This window comes from Uranotaenia lowii, chromosome 2 (assembly GCF_029784155.1).
Source record: "Uranotaenia lowii strain MFRU-FL chromosome 2, ASM2978415v1, whole genome shotgun sequence".
Lineage (NCBI taxonomy): Eukaryota > Metazoa > Arthropoda > Insecta > Diptera > Culicidae > Uranotaenia > Uranotaenia lowii.
In genome coordinates, this window is record NC_073692.1 from 265,330,923 (window position 1) to 265,357,715 (window position 26,793).

Here is a 26,793-nt window from a genome sequence, read left to right on the forward strand (position 1 = left end):
CTAGACGAAATCCATGCGATGGCGATTACGAAACTTATGCATTTTTTGTGTTGATTCCCGTTTACTGACATTTTTCATTCCATTTTACTTCGTGCTACATTTTTATACCTCATTAGATGGATTCTACAAACCCTATCTGTGGTGAATTACGCAGACACTGGTTACTAAAGATACGACACAATATTATAATTCACTCAGCAAATTTGGTGACATGCAAATTTGGTGACATGCAATCCGGTTCAACTGTTAGAATCACAAAAGTAAACACGACAAATAAATATTGAATTCATCAACCTTAAATAAATTGGAAAGAGGCGTACTTTTCTTCTGGCGAGGCAAGTTATGAGGTCAAATTAATCACAGTGATTGAAGGCTCCGATGATCGGTAAAGTACGGCATTTGATGATTTAAAATTATGGCGTGGTGTACAATTTACTTGACATTCTTCCAGCTCATCAAGATACATAACAACACAACGTTGAAATAAGTAATCAGAATGTTTCGGATGAATAGTAAAAGTGTAATTACGGAAGGAATTATCATTTCAACGGAAAAATATGCTTCTCATGGAAAGAATTCACACACATACGAACAAGTGAGTCAGCAACTTAGTAGGTGTTAGTAGTGATTTGTAGAAAGTAGCTAAGACTCGGAGATGGAGCTAAGACGATGGTTAAATGATGGCGGACACAATCATACTTGATTCAATATTTACCGTTTTTTTTTGTCATCGGAATTGATGCTGATGCTGAGGAGTTGGGGAAAACTGCAATATCAATGAAAAGCGCCACTTACACAAGCCCGTATACATAGTATGTCCAAAATTCTGAATTCGCACATGGATTATGAACACGATTTTAAGGTATTGCTCTCGAGCATAATTTTTTCACAAATCTGTATGGGGTTGGATCAATTCACACACACAATTACACAATCTGATGCATATCGCTGGCTGATTTGTTTCCGGTTCGATAGGACCAAATGTTCAGGAATAGCCCCTGACGGCTTTTGCGATACCATCAGCCTTTCTCGAATGGAATTAGAAACACATTAATTCCAAAACATTAACAAACTTAGTGTACTGTATTTTTACGACATCACGACTTAGATCTAATTTCCAATTGCTTAACCACACAAACTCTGACCACTTAGGTCTCTGACAAGGTCCCAAGGACCACTTACTCTGTGTCTTACTTTGTTGAATGCTGGTCGGGAAAAGAGATCGAACCAAGGACCAACTTTGGCTCGACCCTGGTAGGATCATCTTCGGTACCGATGATTACCCGATGTTTTTGGCGCGCATAATTGCCGTTTAAGTCAGCAGCATGGCGACGATTTTATTGGGTCCTTTTTGAAGCTTAGGGTGGTTCAACTAGATCTTCTCGTTCCAGAACATACTCTAGAGCTGTTTTACTGAAGAAAGAATTCTGATCTTGAGGGGAACTAAAATATGATCTTGAGTGGAACTATTTTGTACTGTCAACATATCTAATAGCTCTCAATCGTATTGTTTGTGTGATTGTGAAAAATTCAATTAAATGCCATCTTCAAAGATTTTCAAAATAAAAAAAAATAATATTTTTACGTTACAGAAACTTAACCTTCCAAAGTCGTTAGCTGAATATCCGGTCAAATTTATTTCTTACTTCAAGAAAGATATAGAATTTTTACTACGATTCGATGTATCTTATTTTAAAATAATCGATTCTCTTAACTGAAACTTCAGTCAATACTGATGTTATGAAATCTCTTGGTATGTCTTTGTACCTGAAAATAATCACATTTTAGTAAATGATGGAAAGAATTAGAGAAACATGAGGTATCGAAGAACGAAAGAACATAAGACTTAAATATCATGATTTTTTCGAAAAAGATACAACGGCTCACAGGACTAGAACCTGCAAGTTTTATGACTATACCTTTGTTGGGTTCATAAGTTCTCGAATTATGTAAAAAAAAACTATGAAAGCCTTCCTCCTCCTTTCCGTCTTCCCTCTGAAAAAAAAGAATCAAGAATCATTTCTTGTGCTCAAAAAATAAAACTGTTTGTGTGTCTGGTCTGGTGTGTTGCGTGCGACACCAATTATATTAATTTTTGGTTCTATTCGAACTTAACTTTAAATCTTTTCTGTCCCTAAAGCCGCCATAAGAAAAATACAAAGATTATAATTTTAATGGCATGTGCGGCGGAATGAAAACTAGAGAGAATTTATTTTATAAAATTTGAAAGAAAGGTGGATAGATAGGCATTAGTGCGCCAATATGAGAAAGCTTGATAGGTGTTGTAATTTTAGGCTAGAGGGCATTGATGAAAAGCTCCCATGAATTGCTCCCGCCTTTGCTCTACACTAGCTAACTATACATGAGAAACCCAGAAAGATAATTCCCATGTATAGCGAGCCCAGTGGTTTGAGAGCGTGTTTTTACGCACACTTCAACTTTGCTCGTTTAAAGTGTGCGTAAAAACACGCTCTCAAACCACTGGGCTCGCTGTACATGGGAATTCTCTTTCTGGGTTTCTCATGTATAGTTATCTAGTGTAGAGCAAAGGCGGGAGCAATTCATGGGAGCTTTTCATCAACATGCCCTCTAGCCTAAAATTTCAACACCTATCAAGCTTTCTCCTATTGGCGCACTAATGCCTGTCTATCCACCTTTCTTTCAAATTCTATAAAATAAATTCTCTCTTGTTTTCATTCCGCCGCACATGCCATTAAAATTATAATCATACAAATTACGGCGATTAAAATCATATAACGAAAAATACAAAGGTACTGCATACATTCAGGGGTAAAAACTGCATGTGAGACATTAGGCATAAGGCAGTGAACCCTGAGGTTGATTTTGGAAGCTAGTAGTTCTACTCAAGATCAAAGATGGTTCCACTCAAGATCATATTTTAATTTTAAAAACTACGCGATTAACTGATATTTTGATGGATAACTTGCTACAAAAACCTGAATAATGTTTTTTTTTTCTGAGTTTTTTAGTCATTTATAATCAGTTCATAACGTTCAAGAGTTACTTGAATTGACGTTCAGTGACTTGACGTATAGTCAGCGAAGATTGGTGAAAATTGCAACAGAAAAGGCGTATGTTTTTCAAGCTGCTAAAACTATTATTTCATTTCACAAATTTTAACAAAAATGACAAAGCTTGTAGGAAAAGATCTTGGAAAAGTGTTTTTTCAACATTTCGGCAATTTTTATAAATAATCTTTGCCTAGATCTTAGTAAAAATAAATAGTTCCGCTCAAGATAATTTACCCCACAGTTTAATTGTACGAAGAACCATAAGATCAATTTCAATTCCAAGCTTCAATTTTTGTTTTAATTGAATGAAAATTGTTACAAAGGCGATAATCGAATCACAGCCTGTAATGGAAGTTTTCATTCAATAGCGGTAACATGCACCTCAATGCAGGAATGTTTTTATGGCATTTCAAAGGCGAAACAAAAATCCACAGTCAACAGCTCCGAACAAGTCCCTACCTCCTAGATGTAGTTGCTGGCTATCGCAAGAACTGCTGCTCTAATTGAGTGCTTTATCTTGTCCACCACCGATCTGAGTGTTAAAACAAAACTCCTGTTCTAATTCCGAGGCACAAGTGTCTGCAAGTTATTTGTCTTGTTTCAGCTTGATTTATCGTACCTACTTTTTCCACGAGCTTAGCTAGCGCCGTTTTTTTTTTTTGCTTGTGCTTTCCAACCTGGAGATCCTGAGTAACACGGCTATTTCCCCAAGAGATTCGACGAAAGTAAAGACACACAAGAAGAAGAAAGCAAACGGAAAACCTTAGTGTTTGATGCAAGTGGCCGGATTGTGTGTCTGTTTGACCACATAAAACGTGTCCTCTCAGCAGAGCAAGGTTTTCATCCACCACACCGAGGCGCTGAAAAACCTTCCCGTGTCGTCGTCGTTGTCCTCAGCGTCGTCCTTGTCGTCGTCGTCTTTTGGCGTCGCTGTTGCATAACGACGACAAGACAAGTTCTTTTGCTGTTTTTTGCTCCCCCGGAGAAACTTTTTGAGGGATGAATGGTGGTAAGCAAAACTACAACCGTCAGCGGGAATTCCAGGGAAAACTTTACCGTGCACTGGTTCTCGATGCATGGAGGTCTCAAGCACTACACACGTTTACCTTCCCTGGGTAGAACGGGGTCAACGTGTGTCGGAATTTTAATGAAAAATCTAGCTTTTTCCTATATCTCAGATTCATTTGACAAGTGAACATACATGTTCATTGCTTTTTTTAAAGTAACATGTATATATTCCTGCTATTATGGCTGTTAAACTCCATTGTGCACAATGCGCTACATTACCCCAGAAGGATTTTTTTCTGGACAACACAGAGGTAGGTCGCACAGCCCAGCTAGAAAAAAAGTTCCTAGTTGACGATTGTGCAAAGTTCTCTAAACCTCGTGACACATTTATTATTTACAATGCCACAAAGTGGATAAGCTTGTCTGAAGGAATTTATCAAATGTTATACTCATTTTGGAGCACGGTTGGGCTAGTTTCGATCATTATCTCCACATTGGAGTTTAAACACTTTCTTCGTGATTGGTTGAAATATTGCTATTTAAAGACAATGTGAACCGTAAAATGGGGTAATTCGGGGTAAAAGTGGAAAAATGGTTGCAATTTGAGCATCAAATATATCACTCATAATTTATTTTTCTTCTCAGAACCAATTAGTTTCTGGATGCATTGCGTGAAGTATCCTTTTAATTTACATTTTATAGTTCAAGAAATCGAAAAAAAATGTAGAATATAAATTTATTAGTGTGATTTGGCAACTCTGCAAAAGCAAATAGTGAGGCGCAATTTGTTTTGAATATTCTGAAAAATACTTCCAACATGATTTTGGCGAAAATGGTGAAATAAAACATTCTTTGACACACTAAACATAGAGTTAACCAGGTCACAAGGGTAACAGCAAAAATGGTGTCATATTAGAAGGGATGAAAATTTTCTTTTAAGTTGATTCCAAAAAAATGTGGTTTTCAGTTCTTGAATTAATTCTAGAAAAAATATTCCATTCAAATAAATCTTCTAAAAATGACTTACAATATTTTCAAGCAGGAGATAAGGGCGAAATGGCCACCTTAAGAAGAACGCTTGTTTAACCATATAAACCGGATATTATTGTTTCGTGTTCAGACACTAAAAAAGTCTACTTTCTAATTAACTAAAGCTTGAAAAAGTAGATAAAATCGTTTAAAAATGCATTTTAAATTTTTTGCCAAACGCTGAAAGGGACATAATGAGAACCCTCACTGGGGCAGTATAAGCACCATTTATCGGGACACGATGAGCATTTTTTGCCGTAGAATCTAGCAGCGAATTCAACTCGATGGAGTAAACTGAATTATTGCATCACAGAAAACCGTCACAGAGTTTTTGGGTAAAATCAGTTTTCTGACTTTCAGTGATTTTACCCAAGAAATCTGTTACGGTTTTCTGTGATGCTTTTTCATTGATTTCATTCAAAAGTCATGTCGAATGGCGTCGTTTTATATTTCATTAAAGAAAAATCAATTAGCGTTACCAATTTTATAATATTTTTCCAATTCAACGAATTATCCAAAATTTAATCTGACATAAAAAAATTGAATTTGGAAAAAGCGTCCAAAATTTTAAAATTCTGTGAAATCTGAGAACATTTCTAACATTCAGTTCAATATCAGAACATCAATCTAGCTGTACGAAATGAATAGCTCCCAGGGATGAAGAAAAAGACATTTAGTGTCTTCAGCAACATTGTTCATTTTTATATGGAGCATATTCCAATATCAAAATTTTTGCCGAGGGGTCCACCAATAGCGAGATAAAAATGCTAACTTTTTTGTTCTTCAAATTAGGGCTTTGATGTCTTCGACAAAGTTGTTTATCTGATCAAATTACATAAGTTTGTTGAATATATCAAAGTCCTATCACATTATTCTCAGGAGTTACAGTCAAAGTAAAAAAATCTCTTAAAAAACAGTTTTTTGAACCTGACACGTTGTAAATTTGATAAAATGGTTAGCTGTCTTTGAAGCAAAGTTGTAACAAGCCACGATCCACAATTGTCTCTTTCATTATGATCGGTTTAGAAGTTGTTGAAGCTCTATAGAAAACATTTTGTGTATTTTATTGGTAATTTTTGAAGGGTTTTCCATCGAAAAGTGCACATTTTCGCAACACCCCCTTTTGTGATTATTTTTGATGATAAGCGTAACCATTTCCTTTAGAAATTAGCGGGGAAATCGGTGGAAATAGTAGAGATTTGAATGATTGAAAATACACTTTATATATGAAAATTAACTCATAGAAAAAACGTTGATAACATTTAATCCATTAATAAAGTGTTGCAGTTATCTATTATATAAAATTCTCTTGTAACGGTGTTTGTAGTACTACTCCTCCGAAATGACCCAAACGATTCGAATGAAATCATTTTTAGAATATTCTGTAGCCATGCGAATCGGTTTATATCGAATAAAAACAACAAAAAGTCACATCAGTTGTCCGTAATAATTAAATTTGTAGTTTTTTGAATGAAATAAAAGTCATGGCTTCCATTTTTTTTGAGATTTTTTTTTCCTTTGGGCGGTTTGTTTTTCGTCTCCAAGGTCGAGGCGTCGCGAGCAGACGTCGTTAGAAGATCGTAACCATGGCATAGCATACTGATCAGTGAGAATATTTTGGCGCGTATTTCTCAACCAAGCATATTTTCAATGCAAGTGGTGGCGATATGAACCCTTGATGTAATTTTTTTTTCCTTCTTGATTCCTAGCTCATTTCTACAGCACATGGTTATGAATGACGCCTAGATGTGACTCAGATTGACATTTTGCCGATCGAATACAACAAATAAATTTTTAGAAATTTTCTTTTCTTTGAGGGGTTTGTTTTTCGTCTCCATGGGCGAGGCGTCGCTATCAAACGTCGTTGCAAGATAATAGTAACCAAAGCATACTGTTCATTGATCGTTGGAGAAATTTAAAAATTAGGCGCCTGTTTTTCAACCAAGTACCTATATTTCTTATGCACGTGGGGGCGATATGCAACCTAGATGTGTTTTTTTTTCTTGCTTATTTTATTTGTACACAGCACATGGTAATAAATGACGCCTAGATGTGACATGGATTGATATTTTATCGATCGAATCAAAACCATATAAACGATTTCAAATATCTAAACCATTTTTAATTCGTGTTAATTTAAGTAGTAAATTGTTGCCAAAAAATATGAACTTGGTAAAGATAAATATGAAATAATGTTATGACACTTTGAGGACGTTTGAAAATAATAAATTGGGAAGCTTTACATTCAATTTCGTATAATCCAATACGCCTAGAATGCTAGACACATTAACTGAACAAAAGTCTATTCTCTTCTTATTTGTTTAATTATGGAGGATTTTAACAAACTTGACCATTCGTCCTCTCAACAAGAGTCTGTTCTTTGAAATAGATTAGATAGAATTGAAGTTTGAAGGCCGAATGAACTATTTGATTTTTTGCAAACGTAAATTGAAGTTATCAATAAAATAATCTACTTTTTACTAACAAAAAGTGAGGATATGCATTTTCCGGAAGAATTTCTAACTATCAACTATAAAACTAATTAAGCAAACTATCAACTTTTACAAAAAATGTATACATTATTTCTTCATCTAAAAATTGTTGGGCCCAAAAAAAATTTGATTAAATAAACTTAACTTTTTTTTAAAATCATTCACCAAAACTGTGTACACGTTTTCTGTTTGCTTACACACATTTCAAGTACAAACTTAACATGAAAAGTGTGTTGGCTATATAGAAGAGACTTTTGATTCACTTTTTTGTTGAAAAGTTTTTTTGTGATTGATATTCCAGGGGCAGCAGATTTTTATGATGAACTTTTAATATGACCTGATAGTGTTCAAAATAATATAAATTCCTGTAATTTCTTAGGTGGAATAAGTGAAAACGCGCAATTAAGCTATGAAACATCTACTATTTAAGAATTTTATCTTCAAAATGGCCATAAAGGATATCCCGAGTGTTGAATCTGAAGCTGATATTCAAAATTATTATAAAGGTCTTTGTAAATCAAGGTGTTTCGGTTGAACAGCATTCAGTGAAATTGAAGTACCAAGCATTAATTTATTCCGGAGAAAAACTTAGGGTATAGCAATGAAAGTTGATAAAACAGACAAACAAGAACAAGTATTAAATTAATTTTAAAGTCTTTTCAATGACGCATCTAAAAAGACTTATGTGTTTTTACTTGCCCCAATAAATGGGACAAATATATAATTCGATATTTCTTTTTGTCAACATAACTAATATTTTTTTTTAAAATATTACTTTTTCCAGAGCATATGAAAGTTCAACTGTGGTGATATTCGTTAGGATTTGACCGGTGTTTAATTTTTGAAAATTAAGATTTATAGTAAAAAAGACACATAATTTTTATTAAGGTTTTGTTTATTTGATAATTTCCAGGAAATAAAATGAACTCATGAAACCATCGTAGCCTGAACAAATTATTTATTTTCAATCTATTAAATTTAAAAAAAAAATCTGCTTATAAATTTAATGGTATTAAATCTTAAAAATATAACGTAATCCTAAATGAAATCGCAGATCACCACCAACAAGGTTCAGGAAATTTAGAAATCAGAACTGCTAAACATATGTTTTCCTCTTTTCAAAACCAATCGTTTCTTTGATTCATTGGGTGAAAGTTCAAAGGAATTAATTTGCATTTTTTGCTTGAATAAAAAAAAAGGAATTAGCAATACACAAAATCACCAGATTTAATACCATGACAAGTGCTGTTAGGAACACTTTAAGTTGAAATGTGTAAAGTCTATAACTTAAGTATCAGGCGAAACTTTTTAGAAATGATTTGGTGAAAATATGGATTTTAATTCAAACTGCTTCGAAGCATGAGGATAGTGAATAATAAGCTGTTTGAAAATGGTTAGTAAAAAATCTTTTCTTATGTGTTTCATTTCTACAGCTCTAAAAAATACACCATCCAAAGCTTATTGGGAGCTAAAAGCGCTGCGTTAGGCAAAATATTCGGAAAATACTCCAAAAATTGTCCCGATATTAAAAACAATATAACAAAACGAAATAAATCTACTGAATGGAATACAGCAAATGAAACATACATATTATCAACATACAGTTATTTATTTAACAAGTTACAAAAATTGGATTTTAAAAGACCCGTTGAGTTTAAATTCTTTGGTTTAATTTTGATAGAATTGAGCGGGACGATTCGAGTAAAGGGAAAGAAGGGAAATGTAAATAAAACTAGGAAAAATAGAAAATGGACGCCAAATTGAACATGGTAAGACGAAGTTTACCGGGTCTGCTAGTCTTTTATATATTTTGTTTTATTTAAACACATTTAAATTCGATTTTTCAAACCATTTAAACTCAAAAAAAAATTAATGGCCCCTGACCAGAAGAGCTCTGTCTGTTCTTCAGGTCAGAGCGGCTCAAACAGCGTCTGTCTCGCAGCGAGCGGCTGAATTTTATGAAACGCGGCTCCCGCCAGCTAAGTCCAAGATGGCAGCCTTATCGCGGGATAGGGACCTTAGGCTAACAACCTACTGCTCCCGACTTATAAAATTGTTACAGAAACTGGGACAAGAAATGAACGAATTTGAACTTTGGCAACAACTTCTAGCATGAAAACACGGACACGAATTGAAACTTAGAATGTTTTGACGCTTGGCCAGCCAGGTAAGCTGGCTAAACTTGCTAAAGAAGCTAGCCGCCTCAAGCTAGAAATATTGGTACAGAGCGAAGTCCGTTGACCAAACACTGGAGAACACAAGACACTAATTTCTAAAGGAAATTTTCCGCTAAACACCTTTGTCCAAGATCGTAACTTCGTATCTTATTAGGAAAAAAAGTTATTAGCTGTTTAACAGGGGTATGTCTTTTCGCACTGATAAACAATAAATTCAATTGACATCCCTGCATACTGTCTAGCGAGGTATTGCGTGACTTTTTTCCATGCAACACTTCGCGAGGCTTAAGCAGTGATGTCAATTGAATTTATTGTTAATCAATGCGAAAAGACATACCCCTGTTAAACAGCTAATAACATTTTTGCCTTATAAGTTATTCAGCAAAAAATTTCCTTTAGGAATTTTATAAATTGGCATAAAAAACATAAGCTGGCTCGGTTCCACAGACGAAACAAAAATGATATTGATTTTTCAGTACAAAATATTCAATTTTCCCATACAAACCTAAAAGTTCAAATTTGCTCATGTAAACGATACTTAAAAATTTTGCAAAAACCATGGATAAGTTTTTGACCAAGACGAAGCTTTTAGACCCCAGGGTTTGAGAACTTCCAAAATGGCCCCAAATCGACTCAGTCTACTGTAGAACTCTCAAAGTACTCTGCAAACTGATCCTGAATCGACGCTACACTCCGACGGCAACAAGCTAGATTCCGATCCGGACGATCAAGTGTGGACCACATCACAACGCTACGAATAATACTGGAACAAATCAACGAATTCCAGGACTCTCTTCTGCTGGTGTTCGTTGATATCGAAAAAGCATTTGACTAACTAGGCGACTGAGCCACGGAAACATCTGGGCGGCTTTAAGGCGACTAGGAGTCCCACAGAAACAAGTCCATCTCATCGAAGCACAGTGTCGAGGCATTCGTGTGCAAGGTCCTGCACGACGGTGTCTTGTTTGATCCAATCCCGATAACTGCTGGAGTTAGACAAGGATGTATTTTGTCACCGCTGCTTTTTCTCATCGTAATGGATGAGATTTTGACTGGATCGATTGACTGTAGACCAAACCGAGGATTTCCGTGGAATCCTTCAACAATGGAGCAATTGAACGGCCTTGACCTGGCAGACGATATTGTTTAGCGCGCCAAAACACAACAAGACATGTAGAGCAAACTCGACGACCTCACTGAAAGCTCCAAGGCAAGGTCTCAAAATCAATGTCGGAAAGACCAAGTCGATGAAAATCAACACAGAAAATCGTTCCAATTTCGTGGTAGCTGGACAACAAGTTGAGAAAGTGGAGTGCTTCCAGTATCTTGGTAGCCAGATAACGCCTGATGGTGGTACCAGGAAAGACATCGAAACCCGGATCAGAAAGGCCCGATTTGCTTTTGCGAGTCTCCGAAACATCTGGCGCTCACGCCAGATCTCTCTACGAACTAAGATCCGAATCTTCAACTCAAACGTCAAATCCGTATTGTTGTACGGGTGTAGAACTTGGTGCACATATGCGGTGACGACGCGAAATCTGCAAATTTTTGTGAATCTCTGCCTGCGGAACATCATCCGCGCTTGGTGGCCTGGCAATTGGATCTCACATTGGATGGACATCGAGATTCGGGAACTTAAGTGGAGATGGGTTGGGCACACGCCATGAAAAGATGAAAACGAGATTTGCAGAGAAGTGCTTGTAGTATCTTGCCCTTCCATACCCATAATACATTGAGACTCAGCCCTATGCTTTAGCTCATCAGAGTGAGAGATGTCAGATGTGTTCTAGAGAGCAACCCGTTCAGACGTATCTTCCTCAACGACCCTCTACCGTATACAGTACAGTGCTTGACTGGAATCCAGATGGGCATCGAAGGAGAGGCAGGCCCAAAAGCTCGTGGCGGCGTAGCCGCTGAAATCCGCACAGTTGACGAGAAGCTTGGCTGGCAGCAAGTGAAGACGCTGGCTGCGGATCGTCAGCAGTGGAGATCTTTTATCTTAACCCTATGCGTCGGTCAATCGACGTCGGTCAATCAGCCCAGCAGCCCAGATGTCTTCGTGGTGCAGTCGGTCGAATGCTTTTTCAAAATCCACTAACACCAGTAGAAGAGAGTCCTGGAATTCATTGATTTGTTCCAGTATTATTCCTAGCGTTGTGATGTGGTCCACACATGATCGTCCGGATCGGAATCCAGCTTGCCATGCCTGCTCAGTTCCGACTTTCGCCTTTCTCTGATCATCGATCATCCTCCATGTTTCATCCGACATTCATTAACTTCGTCTCCCACAAACTTTACCGAGAGTACCATGGCTAGTCATGATAAAGGCATTATTGATTCCTCACCACTGTTCTTCGACTGTTCCGTCTGTCGGCAATTCCGAGGCTCGGGGTTCTAGCTGTTCAACGTATGCCCTTTTCACCTCTGGATTCTCCAACCGGCGGACGTCGTATCGACACCCGACTTTCTCCTCGCGCCGTTGGACACGCGCAATTCTCAGTCGTATCTCGCCAAGGACGAGGTGATGGTCAGATGCAATGTCTGCGCTTCGTTTGTTGCGGACATCAAGAAGGCTCCTTCGCCATTTTCGGCTGATGCAGATTTGGTCAATTTGATTTACTGTTCGGCTATCTCGGGATACTCAAGTGATCTTATGTGCTGGTCGATGGGGGAAGAGCGATCCATCGATCACCGTGTTGTTGTTCTCACAAAACTCTACAAACAGCTCTCCGTTTTCACTCATTAGACCATGGCGCCCCATGATGCGCTCAAAGTCCTAATTATCGGAGCCAATCTTTGCATTGAAGTCGCCTAAGTGGATTTGAATGTCACCCTTCGGAATTTTCTCTACCACGCTGTTCAATTGACTGTAAAACTACTCTTTCTCCTGCAAATCGCCAACGTCACTTGGCGCATAACACTGGACCATTTTAAGGTTTCTAAACCGTGTTCTGAATCTGGCTATGATTATTCTTTATAGGAAACCAACTTCTCGTTCCCGAGTAGCGTGTTCTCCTCGCATGCCAGTGTAAAGCAGTACTTGCCCAGACTGTGTCTTGTGTTCTCCAGTGTTAGGCCAACGGACTTCGCTCAGTCCCAATATCTCTAGCTTGAGGCGGCTAGCTTCTCTGGCATGTTGAGCCAGCTTACCTGGCTGGGCAAGGGTCAAAACATTCAAAGTTTCAATTCGTGTCCGTGATTTCATGCTAAAACTCGTTACCAAAGTTCCAATTCGGTTATTTCTTCTCTCAGTTTCTGTAACAATTCAACAGATCAGGAGCAGTAGGTTGTTAGCCTAAAGTCCCTATCCCGCGATGGGCCTGCCATCTTGGACTTTGCTGGCGGGAGCCGCATTTCATAAATTCAGCCGCTCGCTGCGAGACAGACGCTGTTTGAGCCACCCCTGACCTGGAGAACAGACGCTCGGTTGTTGTTGCACGCCGCCCCTGACCTGGGAAATAGGCGCTTGCGGTCACCTTCTGGTGATCCTATTGAAAAATCTAAAACTGAGAAATTGTAGAGCTCTTCTTTTTATTAAAAGTCAGAAAATTTCATGAATCTTACTTTAACCTTTTTCCTGAGATATCGCTTCGAGAAAGTACAGTTCGGGTCATATAGACCCTAACCGCAAAGGAAGGTTTAGAAAATAGGATAAGAATTATAAGACAAACAATGCAATAAATAATACCTACTTTTAATTTGAGGCCTCATTAGTTATTGTGTTGTACCTGGACTTTCAATTTAGATACTACCTAATTTTCCATACATCATCTGCAATTTGCAAATTAGTTTATTCTAAAAATCTGTATAATACGAAGTCAGTAACAGACACCAACGAAATTATCACATTACAGATGAAAAAAATATTTAAATAAAAGTAATAACAGATAGGAAATTCGGTAAAGATGTTGATTGAGCTTGGTTTCATTCAGTTTACTCATTAAAATAACGAAAAGAACGCAATACGCATCATTCAGCTATTCGGTTTAATTAAATTGAAGCACAAAAATGTTGAGCTCTCCCGCTTATGTGAATCAGATGATGATGAATTTCCGATAACCCATCGAACAGCAGCGCTCTCGTAATTTGCATTCGATTTCCGCTGCGTGACGCATGCGGAACTTGGAAGAATGAAAATATCCTTCGATTGCATCCTTTCCCATCTCTCAAGTGAAACATGACACGAGAAGCTGACAGAGAAAAAAAAAATTGAAAACACGCAAACGAATAATGCAGAATCCATTATCCCTTTCATAATTACAGACATACTTTGCCTTCGATTCCCGGGCCGAGCAGCAGATGGAAGTGTTCAATCGGTACGGCCCTCATCCGGAGCTGTATCCGAATCGACGAGGCGAGGTGGTCCAAGGGTATGTATCCGAACCGGAAGACGTGCTGCAATCGGGAAAAGGGGAGAGGGAAAGTTTCCGCTTTCATCTGACATCTCGCACCGTACTTCATAATGTGTTTGCTACGTGTTTATCTCTGTGTGTGTATGTATGTGCGGTTGATGATGTATGTGTGGTTGCGCGTTCATGATTCATGTACTGGCACAAACATGAGATGCACTAAGAACTAATGGCTCGGTTTTACAAATATTTGTAGCGGTTAAATTCCACGCAATCCACATTTCCAAATTCCGCCATTAGTTATACCGTTTTTGTTATTGTCGGTTTTGTTAAGTTCATACCGAGTGCAAATCAATTTCGTCAAAATATGTTTCCCTCCGTGCAGTTTGTGCTATTTTTCCACTTTCCGCATGGAAATCATAATCAAAATGCACATTGACGGATATGCATCACTTCTCAGACGAGACCGAGCGAAGCTTTTACCGAAATTGATTTATTCAATGAATATAAATAACCTTTTAAAGCAGATGAGCTATGTAGAGATGTGTGCTTATGAATATATATATTTTCGTTTCATTTTGGCTGCCGTCTGCCCTGGCTGTGTCTTCGGCGTTCATCCATGTATTTAGGTCGTACTGTGAGCGGGAATTTCGCGACTGCCGGCTGCAAACCTGCTACGTCCAATCGCCGGCCTATCCGGGAATCTACCCGAGGGCACTCAAATGTCGCTATAAACTACACACCCGGCTGCCCTTCATCAAGCTCTACATCCAGAACGAGCAGTTCGCCGTCGATGGCCAGAGGTAAGAGTCCTTCGCGCAATCACTGCTAGCATTCATTGTTAATGTTAATCTTAATTCAGAATTCTATTTACCACATCAATCAACATTTGAGCGTTGAGATTGATTTCCAGTTTTCACTTGTTTATGAATCTCGAATACACCTTTCAATTGTAGACGTCAATCTTCTGGCGATAAAAAAAAGTTTAGAATTCATGTTATCTTTATTTTATTTGTGGTTTTTACTCTCAGACACAATACAAGTGTAGTTATAGCCTTTTTTATTTTTCAATCAGTAATTACTTTAGAACCGTCGAACGGGGCATCATGCAACATCGAGGTTAAAAGCAACATTTGTATATCACAGCACTGATTTAGTTTTCAATTTAATATAATGTAATCAAGTTATCTTTTAATAACTACAATACAATATGATGATGGCATAATTTCTCACATCTTTTTTATTGTTTTTGATTTTCATGTAAAATTAAAAAAAAAATCGATCAATAAATGTACAAATTTTAAAATCGTAAAAAACTTTACCCCGTGTGACGTATTGGCTTCATGATTAGTAGATGATTTATATTACCTACAAACTTTTTAATGGTTTTATAATTAATTACTAACACTACTTCTGTAATAATATTTTTTAGACAATCTCCCATTTTTTAAAATAAATGTTTATATAATTAAGTTACCTGTCTGGGGTAAGATGCAACAATATGTCAATCAAAGAGAAATCTCGTTTTCATATGCTGGTACATGATAATTTGGTATCACGCGTTTGTCAACATAGAGATTTCATTCATTCAAGCTTTTTTTTTATTTTCTCAGCTAGTAGAATTTTTAAGTAGTTTTTTCGCCTAAATGTATGCAACATCCTCATGTTGAGAATAAATGAATAAAATAGTTTCGTCAGGATCAAGAATTACTGCATTTGGTGTTTTTATGCGCAATGGCCTATATGTAATCAAAAACCATAAATTTTCATACCTTTTCATAAAATTTTTCCTTGAAAGCTAAGTTTGTTGCAAGTTACCCTTTTTTCAAAGTATAGTGAAAATCGCATGTTTTTAGAAAATTAAAAGTAACTGAAGAAACCAATATTTTTCTGACTACGTTAATTTGATGTCCCACCAAACTTAAAATTGATTATCTGAGGACGTAAGTTTTTTGAAGCTATTGAAGTTGAAAAGTGTTGCATGTTGCCCCAGTTGACAAAGGCATATGCAAACTCCTACACACCATAATTTGACGACGTGAAATTGATGATGATGATTTTGCGTTTGCATAATGCATTCTATGCATTTCACTACAATATTGCATAAAACATTCAACAGTATTTAAAGATGACCCCTTTAATTGCTCTTATACTTCAAATTATAAATTGAAGATTCATTCAACGTCTAATTTTTTTTATTGACCACCCCCGTTCTTGACCTAGACATCCTCTTCTAAATCCCGATGACCCAAAATTTGACAATAGGAAACAATTTTTCGTTTTCTTACGTGATGGAAAGAATTAGAGAAACATGAGGTATCAAAGAAAGAAAGATCATAAGCCGAAAATATCATGAATTTTTCGAAATGATATTTACGGCTTATGTTCTTTCTTTCTTTCATACCTCATGTTTCTCTAATTCTTTCCATCACCTACGAAAATGTGATTACTTTAGGTAAAAAAATGTACCAAAACGAACTCATAACATTAGCTTTGAACTTTTCGTTCCTTAAAAACCTCTTGTGCGATTTTTTAATTGATGAATAATACGTTAATATCGCAAAACACGATCTCTACCTTTTTAAACAACAATTTTTTCTTTTATCCAATACAATACGGTTTCAGAGAGAAATCTTGAATTGAACTCACTAACAGCATTCAATTAAGCCTCGTAGACTTATCCAAAGCGTTTGATACTGTGAATCGAGATATTCTTTTGGAAAAACTTTTCTCTGCTGGAGTTCGCGGAATTGCCTTCTATTGATATTGGTGTCCCTCAAGGATCTATTTTAGGACCACTATTTTTTATAACCTACCTCAACGATACAGGCGCGGTCCTATGGGGGGGGGGGGTGATCGGGGTGATCACCCCCCCCCCCCCCCCAAGCAGCAAAAAACCGTTACAAAATACTCGCAAACGCTGGAATTTCTATGATAAGTTCGAACATTTCCTAGTGAGTATTCTTTGGTATTTTCAAAATTTTTCACTCCGTGGGGGTGATTGTTAAATAATATAATTTATTAATTTCTTAAATTCTTAAAATTGGAAAAAAAATTCGGTCCTATGAACTAAAACAGCTGTAACAATTTTCACCAAATTACTTTTGTTAAGGCATTTACAGTGTTTAATTCGAAATTGGTGATGGTGAGGTGATGAACTAACCTGATAAAAATTGAGTTCAGGAATATACATACCTCCAAGAACAGATTAAAAAAAGGCTCCAAAAACTTGCCTATGTATTAAGATGAGATAAAACCAGTGATAATAATATCCCGTCATAACTCGCCTATTTTTTCGGGATCAAGTACTTTTCGTTGAAAAATATTATTAGCTATAAGAAATGAATCCTTTATTGATCTTTTTCATTTTAAATTATACATTATGTTTGAAAATATTGAATGCATGAAGCAAAAATACAATTTTTTACTGATTTACTAAATCATTTGTTTCAAATTTGTAACTATATCTTTCGATTCAGTTCCAATAAATTTTAAAATCTATGAGAGCTTGAAATTTAAGAGAAAACAAATAAAAATGAAGTTCCAAAAGCTGCATACCTAAGAATTTGATTTAAATAATTTTGTTTTAGAATTAAATTTATATTTAGAAATTGAAGAATCGAAACAAGAGTTTATATTAATTAGCTTTTCGAATCACGATTCAGCAAAATACTTTAGAAAAATAATAAAACATTCAGTTTTAAATTCATAGCAATTGTTAACACATTCTCAAATAAATTGTTTTTTTCACATGTGTTTATTTTTTCATTTGTAAATTACATTTATATCGGAAGATTCTTTAAAGAGTTCTTAAATTGATAATTTTTAAACTGCGCAACATACAAATGACGGAAATTATCTTTTTGTCAGCAATTGTTCGCAGTGAATATTAAAGATTCGTACATTGTTTTATAAAAGGATGTATAAGCTGTTTAAAAGGATATCAAAAAGTGCAGTTAAACTTCTTAATTTAAAATGAAATTGGAAGGGAAAAGGAGAAGCAGTGTGCATCATGTTCGTGAAATATTATTTTTTTTAGTAGTATATTCAATCGAATTCATCCATTACTTTGATGATTAATCACTAAGATAAAAAAATTGTTTGAATCATTACAAATTTTATGCTGATATGAAATATTTTTCAAGAAATCAACTTCAGCCTCTATTTTTTATCTAAATGTTCAACTCCAGGTTCAAAGGGGTTTTTATAAATTCACATGGCCACAGGATTAACACTTTTTCAGATAAAACTAATTTAAATATTAAATAATTTAAAAATTATTCAAGAAAATTCTGCACTGTCTGACAAAACTTTTAAACATTACAAATAAAATTCAAAATAACGGTTCATATCACATTTCTTTCCGCAAGAACGCATGTAATTTTGACTTCTGTGAAATTTTTTTTTATTGAAGTTTTCTGTTTATTTACTATTCCCAATTTCGAAAATAATAGACTTTTAACGAATTTTAGAGAAGTAATGACTACATAGAATTTAAGATTTTTCTCATAGCAGAAACCAAATCGTTTTTCAGACTTCAGCAAAATTTTTAAATGAAATAAAATCTTTGTTTTCTGAAACTTTCTTCAGTAATGTAAGAAATTCTTGTTTTTTTTAAAGAATTTTTAAACACTGTAGATTTTTTTTAGATCATTCCTCATCATGAAAGTAGTATTCCTTAATTGAATAATGCATAATAAACAAGTTCAGAACCAGTTTTTTTCATGTTCACTTGTAAGTACATCAGTTTTCAATGATTGATTTCACTCAAAACTGATTCTTATCAAAACTCCATATCACCAAAACGAGAAGTGATAAACAAAATCTAGTTGAAGATTCGAGTTCAGCGCATCAAAATCTACTAAATCAATCATTAAAACATTGATTTCTCTTTTCCTCTCACCGTTATTTTTCTCTTTCCGATAACGGCTCATTGCTGCGCCGTCAGCCTACCAGTGCAACCAAAATTTATTTGAATATTTATCTCTCACGCTATGAAATTGTTACACCTAATAATTGATTTACACTATAAGCTATTGTTCGTACAACACCAAAATGCTATCTCTTTTTAACGGTTAGTCACCGTTGATTATTATTTTTTTATGATAGTTTAATGGCATTGCGGTGAACTTTTTACTACGAAAATTGATAGAAGAATTACAGATTGAAATGAAATGACGGAGAGACAAAGCAGATGCTTAATAAAAGAAAATTGAAAGATGTTGGAAGTGAGCTGAGAGCATATTTTTATGGAAAGCTTCAAAGGTGCGTTCTAGACCCTTTGTCCCGCATCAATTGAATGGCTGAGAGAAGTAATAGCGAGAGGCGCAATTACGTTCACCCATACATCCAACCCGATGGATTGGCAAAGCACGTGCTTCCCAATCGGACAAAAAGTCTCTTCAATCTGTAATTCTTCTATCAAAAATTTTCGTAGTAAAAAGTTCACCGCAATGCCATTAAACTATCATAAAAAATTAAAAAAAATGCTATCTCTTGCATTATTTTGGTAAGACGTTTTTATTAGGAAAAACCAACTAATCTTTTTCATCTTCATATTATATTTAAATTTATGAAGAGTTCAACACCGTGTTTTTGTTTGTTAATTTCATTTATCGACCTTATCGATGGAAATTAAAAGAACATAACTAAGAACAATTCAACATTATGAAAATTCTTTTCAAATAGATGTTTGGATATTGAAAATGAGAGAGTAGAATTTTATAAGAAGCATTTTAATCACATGCCATCAATTCATTCCTCATGGCTAAACAAATAGGTAAACAAATTATCTATATATATAAAAAGCAATTATCTGTATGTTTGTTTGTTTGTTTGTCCTCTATAGATTCAGCCGTCTTAAGAGCTAGAGATCTGAAATTTGGCATGGATGCTCATTAGGACCAGGAATGATGAAAAATGTTTTTAGATTTTTGGACGACCCCTTCTGAAGGGGGTCGTCCATACAAGACCAATATTGTTTTCACGTTATTGACGTAATTTCCCTCGGATTGTGATGAAAATTTGCACATGAGTGTTTTGAGAGACGAGCAATCGATTACAGTTATCAAATTTAGGGTCAGGGGTCGGCCAAAGGGGTCGTCCATATTCACTGATTAATGTTTTTGCGATATTGGTGTTATTATACACCGGATTGTGATGAAAATTTGCACATGAGTGTTTTGAAAGACGAGCAATCGATTTCAAGTTTCGAATTGCGGATCAGAAGTCGGCTGAAGGAGTCGTCCATACCCAACTTTAATGTTTGATGTTGATTTTGACGTTATTCTACATTGGATTGAGATGAAAATTTCCGCATAGGAGTTTTGAGGGACGCTCTTTTGCTTTCAGGTTTCAAATCTTGATTCAGGGGTTGGCAAAAGGAGTTATTATCTGTTCACTGTTTTTACGATATTCTCTTAATTGAGCATAGAATTGTAATGAAAATTGGCACATGGGAGTTTAACAGAAAAGATAATTGATTTCAGGTGTCAAGTTTTGAATCGTGGTCAAAAAAAGGCCGTCCATGTTAATTTCTCACTGTTTTCGCGATATTGTCGTGATCATGCATCGGATTGAGATGAAAATGTTCAGATGAGGGTTATAAACTATGAGCAATTGACTCCAGGTAACATGTTCCGCGTCAAGGGTCAGCGAAAGGGGCGTCTATATTCACTGATCACTGTTTTCAAGTTCCTGACGTAATTTTACATATAATTTGAAAAGAAAAAATGGCACAAGGGAGTTTTGAGGAACGTAAAATTGATTTCAATTGTCGAATTTCGGGCCATATGACAGAAAAAGAGGGATTCATTGAAAGTTCAGTGTTTTGTGCAATAATTTTGTTGGAGGCAGTTAATTGATACCAATTTAAGTGTGAAGGTCAAGCAAAAGAGTCGTGCACACAAACAAATAGTACATGTTTCTGCCATAATTTCTAGATTTTGCAACCGATCGAGAAGAAAACACTCTCACATAAATTTTAATAAAAAGCCAATTAACAGTTTAATTTGAATTTCAAGTAATAGTAATAGTAGCGACTTTAAACATTGTTGAATTTTTTCCCCAAAATTGTCGAAAGAATGTTTCAAATTCATTTTCTAAACTCATTTTGACGTACCAATGATTTAAAGCGAAACGAAGTTCGCACGGGTTCAGCTAGTAAATAAATAAATAAATAAATAAATAAATAAAAGGGAACAGTTTCGTGTTTGATCATTCAAGAACTCTTCCATTTCCCAAATTGTACTTTGTCAGTGATGATGGATTGTTGTTGTATTTTAAATACATAAAGTTATAACTACGAACACAATCTAAAATTAACTTTTCTTGCCTTTAATAATGTTCACTGGTGGAATTTGAATATTTATTAAGGATTTTATCTTTGATAACTTAATAACTTGATAACTTGATAGAATTAATTATTTTAATTTTTAAATTAATCATCTGCTAATTTCGAATAAATTCTCTAAAGTTCAAAATTGATATATTTTCCTAATCGATAATTCACTTTTCAAATTGTGATTGAATTTTTCAACCAAAACTACAATTGAAATTGAAGAAAAGAAATGTAAATGAATATGGTTGATAATTTACATTATTATCAATGATTCTGACCTGATCGGATTTTTTTGTAAGAGTTCTAGTTTAATTTGTTATCAAATTTGGTGCTATACTTGATCAATTCTTCTTCTGTGCACGGATTGTTATGTCAGAAGCTTCAAATTCTGGCTTTATTCCAATTTTTAATTCGCATTCCGTTTCCGATGTTTTGAATATACTTGCTTGATTTTTTTTTTGTTCAGAATAAGAATCAACATTTCGAATGATTTATTAATGCCTAACCGGAAATAAAATTGATTTAAAATTTTGATTCTGATTTATTTTGATCCGTATCAGCATCTTTTTTTCCGAGTTGGTGTGATGACTATGGGTTTGAATTGGGTTTTAGAAGTCAATTTACCTTTTTATTGTCCTTTTTTTTTGGTATTGTTAAAATTTCTAACTAATTTTTAATTCTCACCCATGGCCATGGACATGTCCATCGAACGGGTCTGGTGTGCAGCAAATATTAAAGTCTCATTTGAAACTGACACAAGCCCCCCCCCCCCGCACTCGCACTCGTCAAATGAATGATTTTTTCCGCAATATATTTACGTTTTTGACTGATTTTTGAAAATTTGGAAAATCACCCACCCCCCTCCCCCCCAAGAGCCAGCTCTAGGACCGCCCCTGCAACGATATGGCTATTTTACCTTTAAAAAAAGAATTAAGACTCTGTTGTGTTGTGAGCCTACTTGGTTGAATGATTCAACTGAATCAAAGCAATCGAAAGATTCCTTTTAATTCAACCACGGTAAATTAAAAGTTCATATACCAGTATTTCGATAGCAACTTACTACCTTCTTCAGTGAACGTTTTCGAATCGAAGTACTGTAAATACTGTAAATGTTCTCGATGAACATTCAAATTGGAACCAACTTATTAGTCATTTATTATCAAAATTAAATAAAATTACGGGCATTGTATGTAAAATTAGAAGAAGAGTACCAACTAATGTATTATAACAATTTATCATTCACTTTTTCATTCGTTACTGACATATTTGGTGTCAACCTGGGGCAACGCATGCAATAGTCAGATCAACAAAGTCCAAATCACACAAAATAGAATCCTACGCCTTATACACAATCTTCCTGTCCGCAGTCACACTGTTGATCTTTACAATAGTAACAATAATATAATTCCAGTTAGAGGTTTATACTTAATTCAAATTTGTAGCCTCATTTTTTCAAAGTCTTACTCAAAGTACTCACACGCAATAGAAACTTACTCGGTCGGCTTACTATCGTATCAACAATGGGGGAACGTTCTCTTTCATTTCGTGGTGTTAAGTTTTTTAATTGTTTTGAGGAAAGATGTGGACCTTTTAATAATAATGTTCAGTTAAAAAAGCAAATAAAGATATTATTATTAGAAACTCATTTATTATCAACACTACTTAATTCTTATGATATATTGACCTTATAGTTTTGCTCAGTCTGAAATTCAATCATCAAGAAGAACGTTTGTAAAATATTATTTTAAAATTAGTTTTGTTTGTGTAAATATTTTGTTTTATAATTATTTAAATCTGGATAATTATTTAAATCTGGATTATAAAAATACATTTTAGTTTAAGATAGATTTTTTAGGGTTTAGCTAGCATAGGATATACTCCTAAAACGGTGTAACCAGTGGAGTATAAAATCAAAAATATAAATGTTATGTACATAAAACTGAATAAAGAAACTAAACTAAACAGTGAACATTTATATAATATGAACAACCCTTTTGACCGATCTTTGCCCCGAAATTATTGACGACTCCCTTTTTCAATCACGATTCAAAATTGAACATCTGAAATCAATTTCCCGGCCTTAAAAATTTCGTGAACTAAACTTTATCTCAATCTGATGCATATTCACGACAGCATTGCAATAACAGCGAACAATTAAAATGGAGGACCCCTTTTGACGCCCTCTAAACCAAAACTTGATGCCTTACATTAATTGCCTTTCGTTCAAAACTTACGTGTGCCAATTTTCAACTCAATCTAATGTATGACAACGATCATAAATAGAGTGAATACGTAATATGGACGACCTCTGTCCCGAAATTGGACAGTTGAGATAGATTGATAATATTCACGGCAATATCGTGAAAACAGTGAACAATCTATATAACTAAAATTTCATCACAATCTGATGCATAGTCACGATAATATAGCGAAAACAGTGAACAGTCTATATACACAAAGCCATTTTTCAACCCCTGACCCAAAACACGATACCAAAAATCAATTATCGCATCTTTTAAAATCCACATGCGCAAATTTTCAACTCAATCCAATATATAATAATGTCAGTACCGTAAAACGGGGTAGGATTGATCAATTTTTTTCAATATTTTTCGATTATTTTTTTCTGTTAACGGGGATGCGGCATGATTCATATTTTTAAAACCAGTACTGGACTCCTATGAACGTAAAACATGGTTGCAGAAATTTATTAGACTACTTTAAATTTGATTTGAAAATCGATTTCGTCTCTGATTAAAATTTTATGCTTTGGGGTAACTTTGATCAGTCTCTATTTGGACGGTTTTAACGAGTTTCCTTGATCATAAAGAATACAAAACACCTGTATAGTATTTACAAATGCTAGTTTATCAATTGCTAAGGCAGTTCGGAACAAACTCAAATGATATAAAACTAACCATGAAAATTGAACACAACACTTTCGGTGTCTCAAAAATACTCAATTTGTAACTTTTGGTCCAGATTCTGAAATAAACCATGCAGAATTTCGGTGTTTCTTAGTTTAGATTTCTTCGTGGTCCAGAAAAAAACAACTATAAATATCGAAAGATGGACAATTATGCTGCATAAATTAAGGGGCTAAATTTTTTAACATTTTATAAAATTTTAACAACAAAAACAAACAAATGCAATATTCCCCTTTAATTTTTTCCTTCAAACTTCACCATTTGATAGGGTTTCTAGCCTTTTGTCCTAGTTTGGCTTACTCTTGGAAAATGTTCCTATTTTTTAAATATCAAAAATTTACTTCTAAATACTACTAAAACTACACCAAAACTAAACATTTACTAAGAAAAAAAGTTGAACTCTCACATAAATCAACCTGCTGCTTCTAAACGCTTTGATTTCATCAGGAAGAATGTTTGGTTGCGAGCCTTCGAAAAATTTGAAACTTAATTTTTACTTGCATTTGAAGTTTTCAAAAACAAACCAAGTTTTTCCCTCAATTTAAAATTTTTTTTAACGTTGAAAAAAGTTACCCCGTTTTACGGTATCATAAAAACTGTAAGCAGTTAAAATGAACGACCTCTTCGGCCGACCCCTGATCAACAGTTTGATACCTGAAATCAAATTTTTGTCCCTCAAAACTCCCATGTGTAAATTTTTCATCTCAATCTAATATAAAATAACTTCGAAACAGCAAAAACAACGAACATTTGATATGGACGACCCCTTTTTGCCGATCCCTTTCCTTCGATATCGGAAATCGCAAAAAACCCGTGTCCAAATTTTCATCTCAATCCATTGCATAATAACTTCGATATCGCTAAAACAGTGAACAAAAATTATGGACAACCCCTTTTGCTGGTCTCTTACACAAAATTTGATACCAACAATCGATTGCTAGTCTATGAAAATTGCCGTGTAGTCATGACAAAAAAATGCTTAGGGTCATAGTTTTGTCTTACCCTTTCACATGAAATGCAATTTTTCAGGAAATAGCAATAAGTCACTCAAACGCAACCAACTTGCAAATCATAGCTTGTTGTATCATGGACATCATGGGCCACTAAGAGTGTGTCACCTATTTTTTAATGTTTTCGACATATTCATGACTTAAAATACATTTTCCCTATTTGTGAAGCTTTCTTATGTCAAATTTAGAGTTGAGAAAAATATTCCATCAATTTTAATAAATACGATAGAAATGAAAATAAAGCCTACATAAAGAATTTGGTCAAACATTCGGAAGCTAGGTTTTTGAAACCATTCTCTCATACACATCGCTCTTTTATACTTCTTCACCTGAAATAGCTATAATGTAACTAAATTTATAATAATAAGGGGAAAGTAAGAATACTTAATCCCTGGAGATACTTTATTCCTTCACTATATCTCGGAACCGGAATGTCTTACAAATATCAAATTTTCTAGAAAAATGTGCGAAATAGAACAAAACAACAATGCTGTTTTCTCAACAAATTTTAAAAATTACACTAGTTTACAGCATTTTTGAACTCAGTAAACTGAAGGTCATTTCTAATGTGAAATCGGGCGCTGAATCCGGAAATGAAATTCAAAAAAATCTCAGTAGAACCGTTTTTGAGTTATGCTCCAAATATGAAATTTCGGAAAAATTAAAAAAGTCCTTGTACTTAGATTAAAATAACTTGCAATAACTTTTTTACTTCAAGTCCAATCGTGTTGCAGTCTTCGGGTGAAATATTTTTCTCAACTTAGGCTTTAAACAAATTAACCATAAAAAATAATCGGCTAGTGATGAAAAAGGATATTGATGAAAAACCAGTATTTTTTGTTTTTCCCGGGCAGAAAACCTAAAAATTTTATTCACGTTTGAGACTCAAGCAACCGGTTCGTTAAATTATTTAAAATTGCAAAAATATCAGTTATGGTAAAGTAGCCATAACTTCTTCAATTTTCAACCGGTTTTGATAAATAACCACTTGAAATCTTTGTTTTAAATTGACATTCAAGCGCAAAAGAAAATCAGATTTTTTGAATGCTACCATCGAGTCTAAAATTTTCGTTGAAACAAAATTTTCTCGAAAAAAATGCGTTTTTTATAATTTTTCCTCTCATTAAGTCACTAATATCAACAATACTGTTGGTCAAACGCAAAAACAGTGTTCAAATGATCGATAAAAAATTTATTCACCTTCAATATGCAAAAGAGAGATTTCAAATTACAATTGTGCCGTCCGAGATATTTTAATCTAAATACAAGAACTTTTTTAATTTTTCCGAAATTTCATATTTGGAGCATAACTCAAAAACGGTTCTACTGAGATTTTTTTGAATTTCATTTTCGGATTCAGCGCCCGATTTTACATTAAAAATGTTGGTCAGTTAATCAAGTTCACGATTTTTTTAAATTTTGTAAACTAG

General features: G+C 34.8%; 1 protein-coding gene across 1 annotated transcript in view; it reads left to right on the plus strand.

The window, feature by feature from the left end:
- LOC129750148 (uncharacterized) overlaps positions 1–26,793 on the plus strand; it is a 295,384-nt gene that overhangs the window by 239,910 nt on the left and 28,681 nt on the right. The window contains exons 4-5 of the mRNA XM_055745390.1: positions 14,002–14,108; positions 14,717–14,890. Of these exons, the coding sequence (XP_055601365.1) occupies positions 14,002–14,108; positions 14,717–14,890 (281 nt within the window). The remainder of the gene's footprint in view (positions 1–14,001; positions 14,109–14,716; positions 14,891–26,793) is intronic.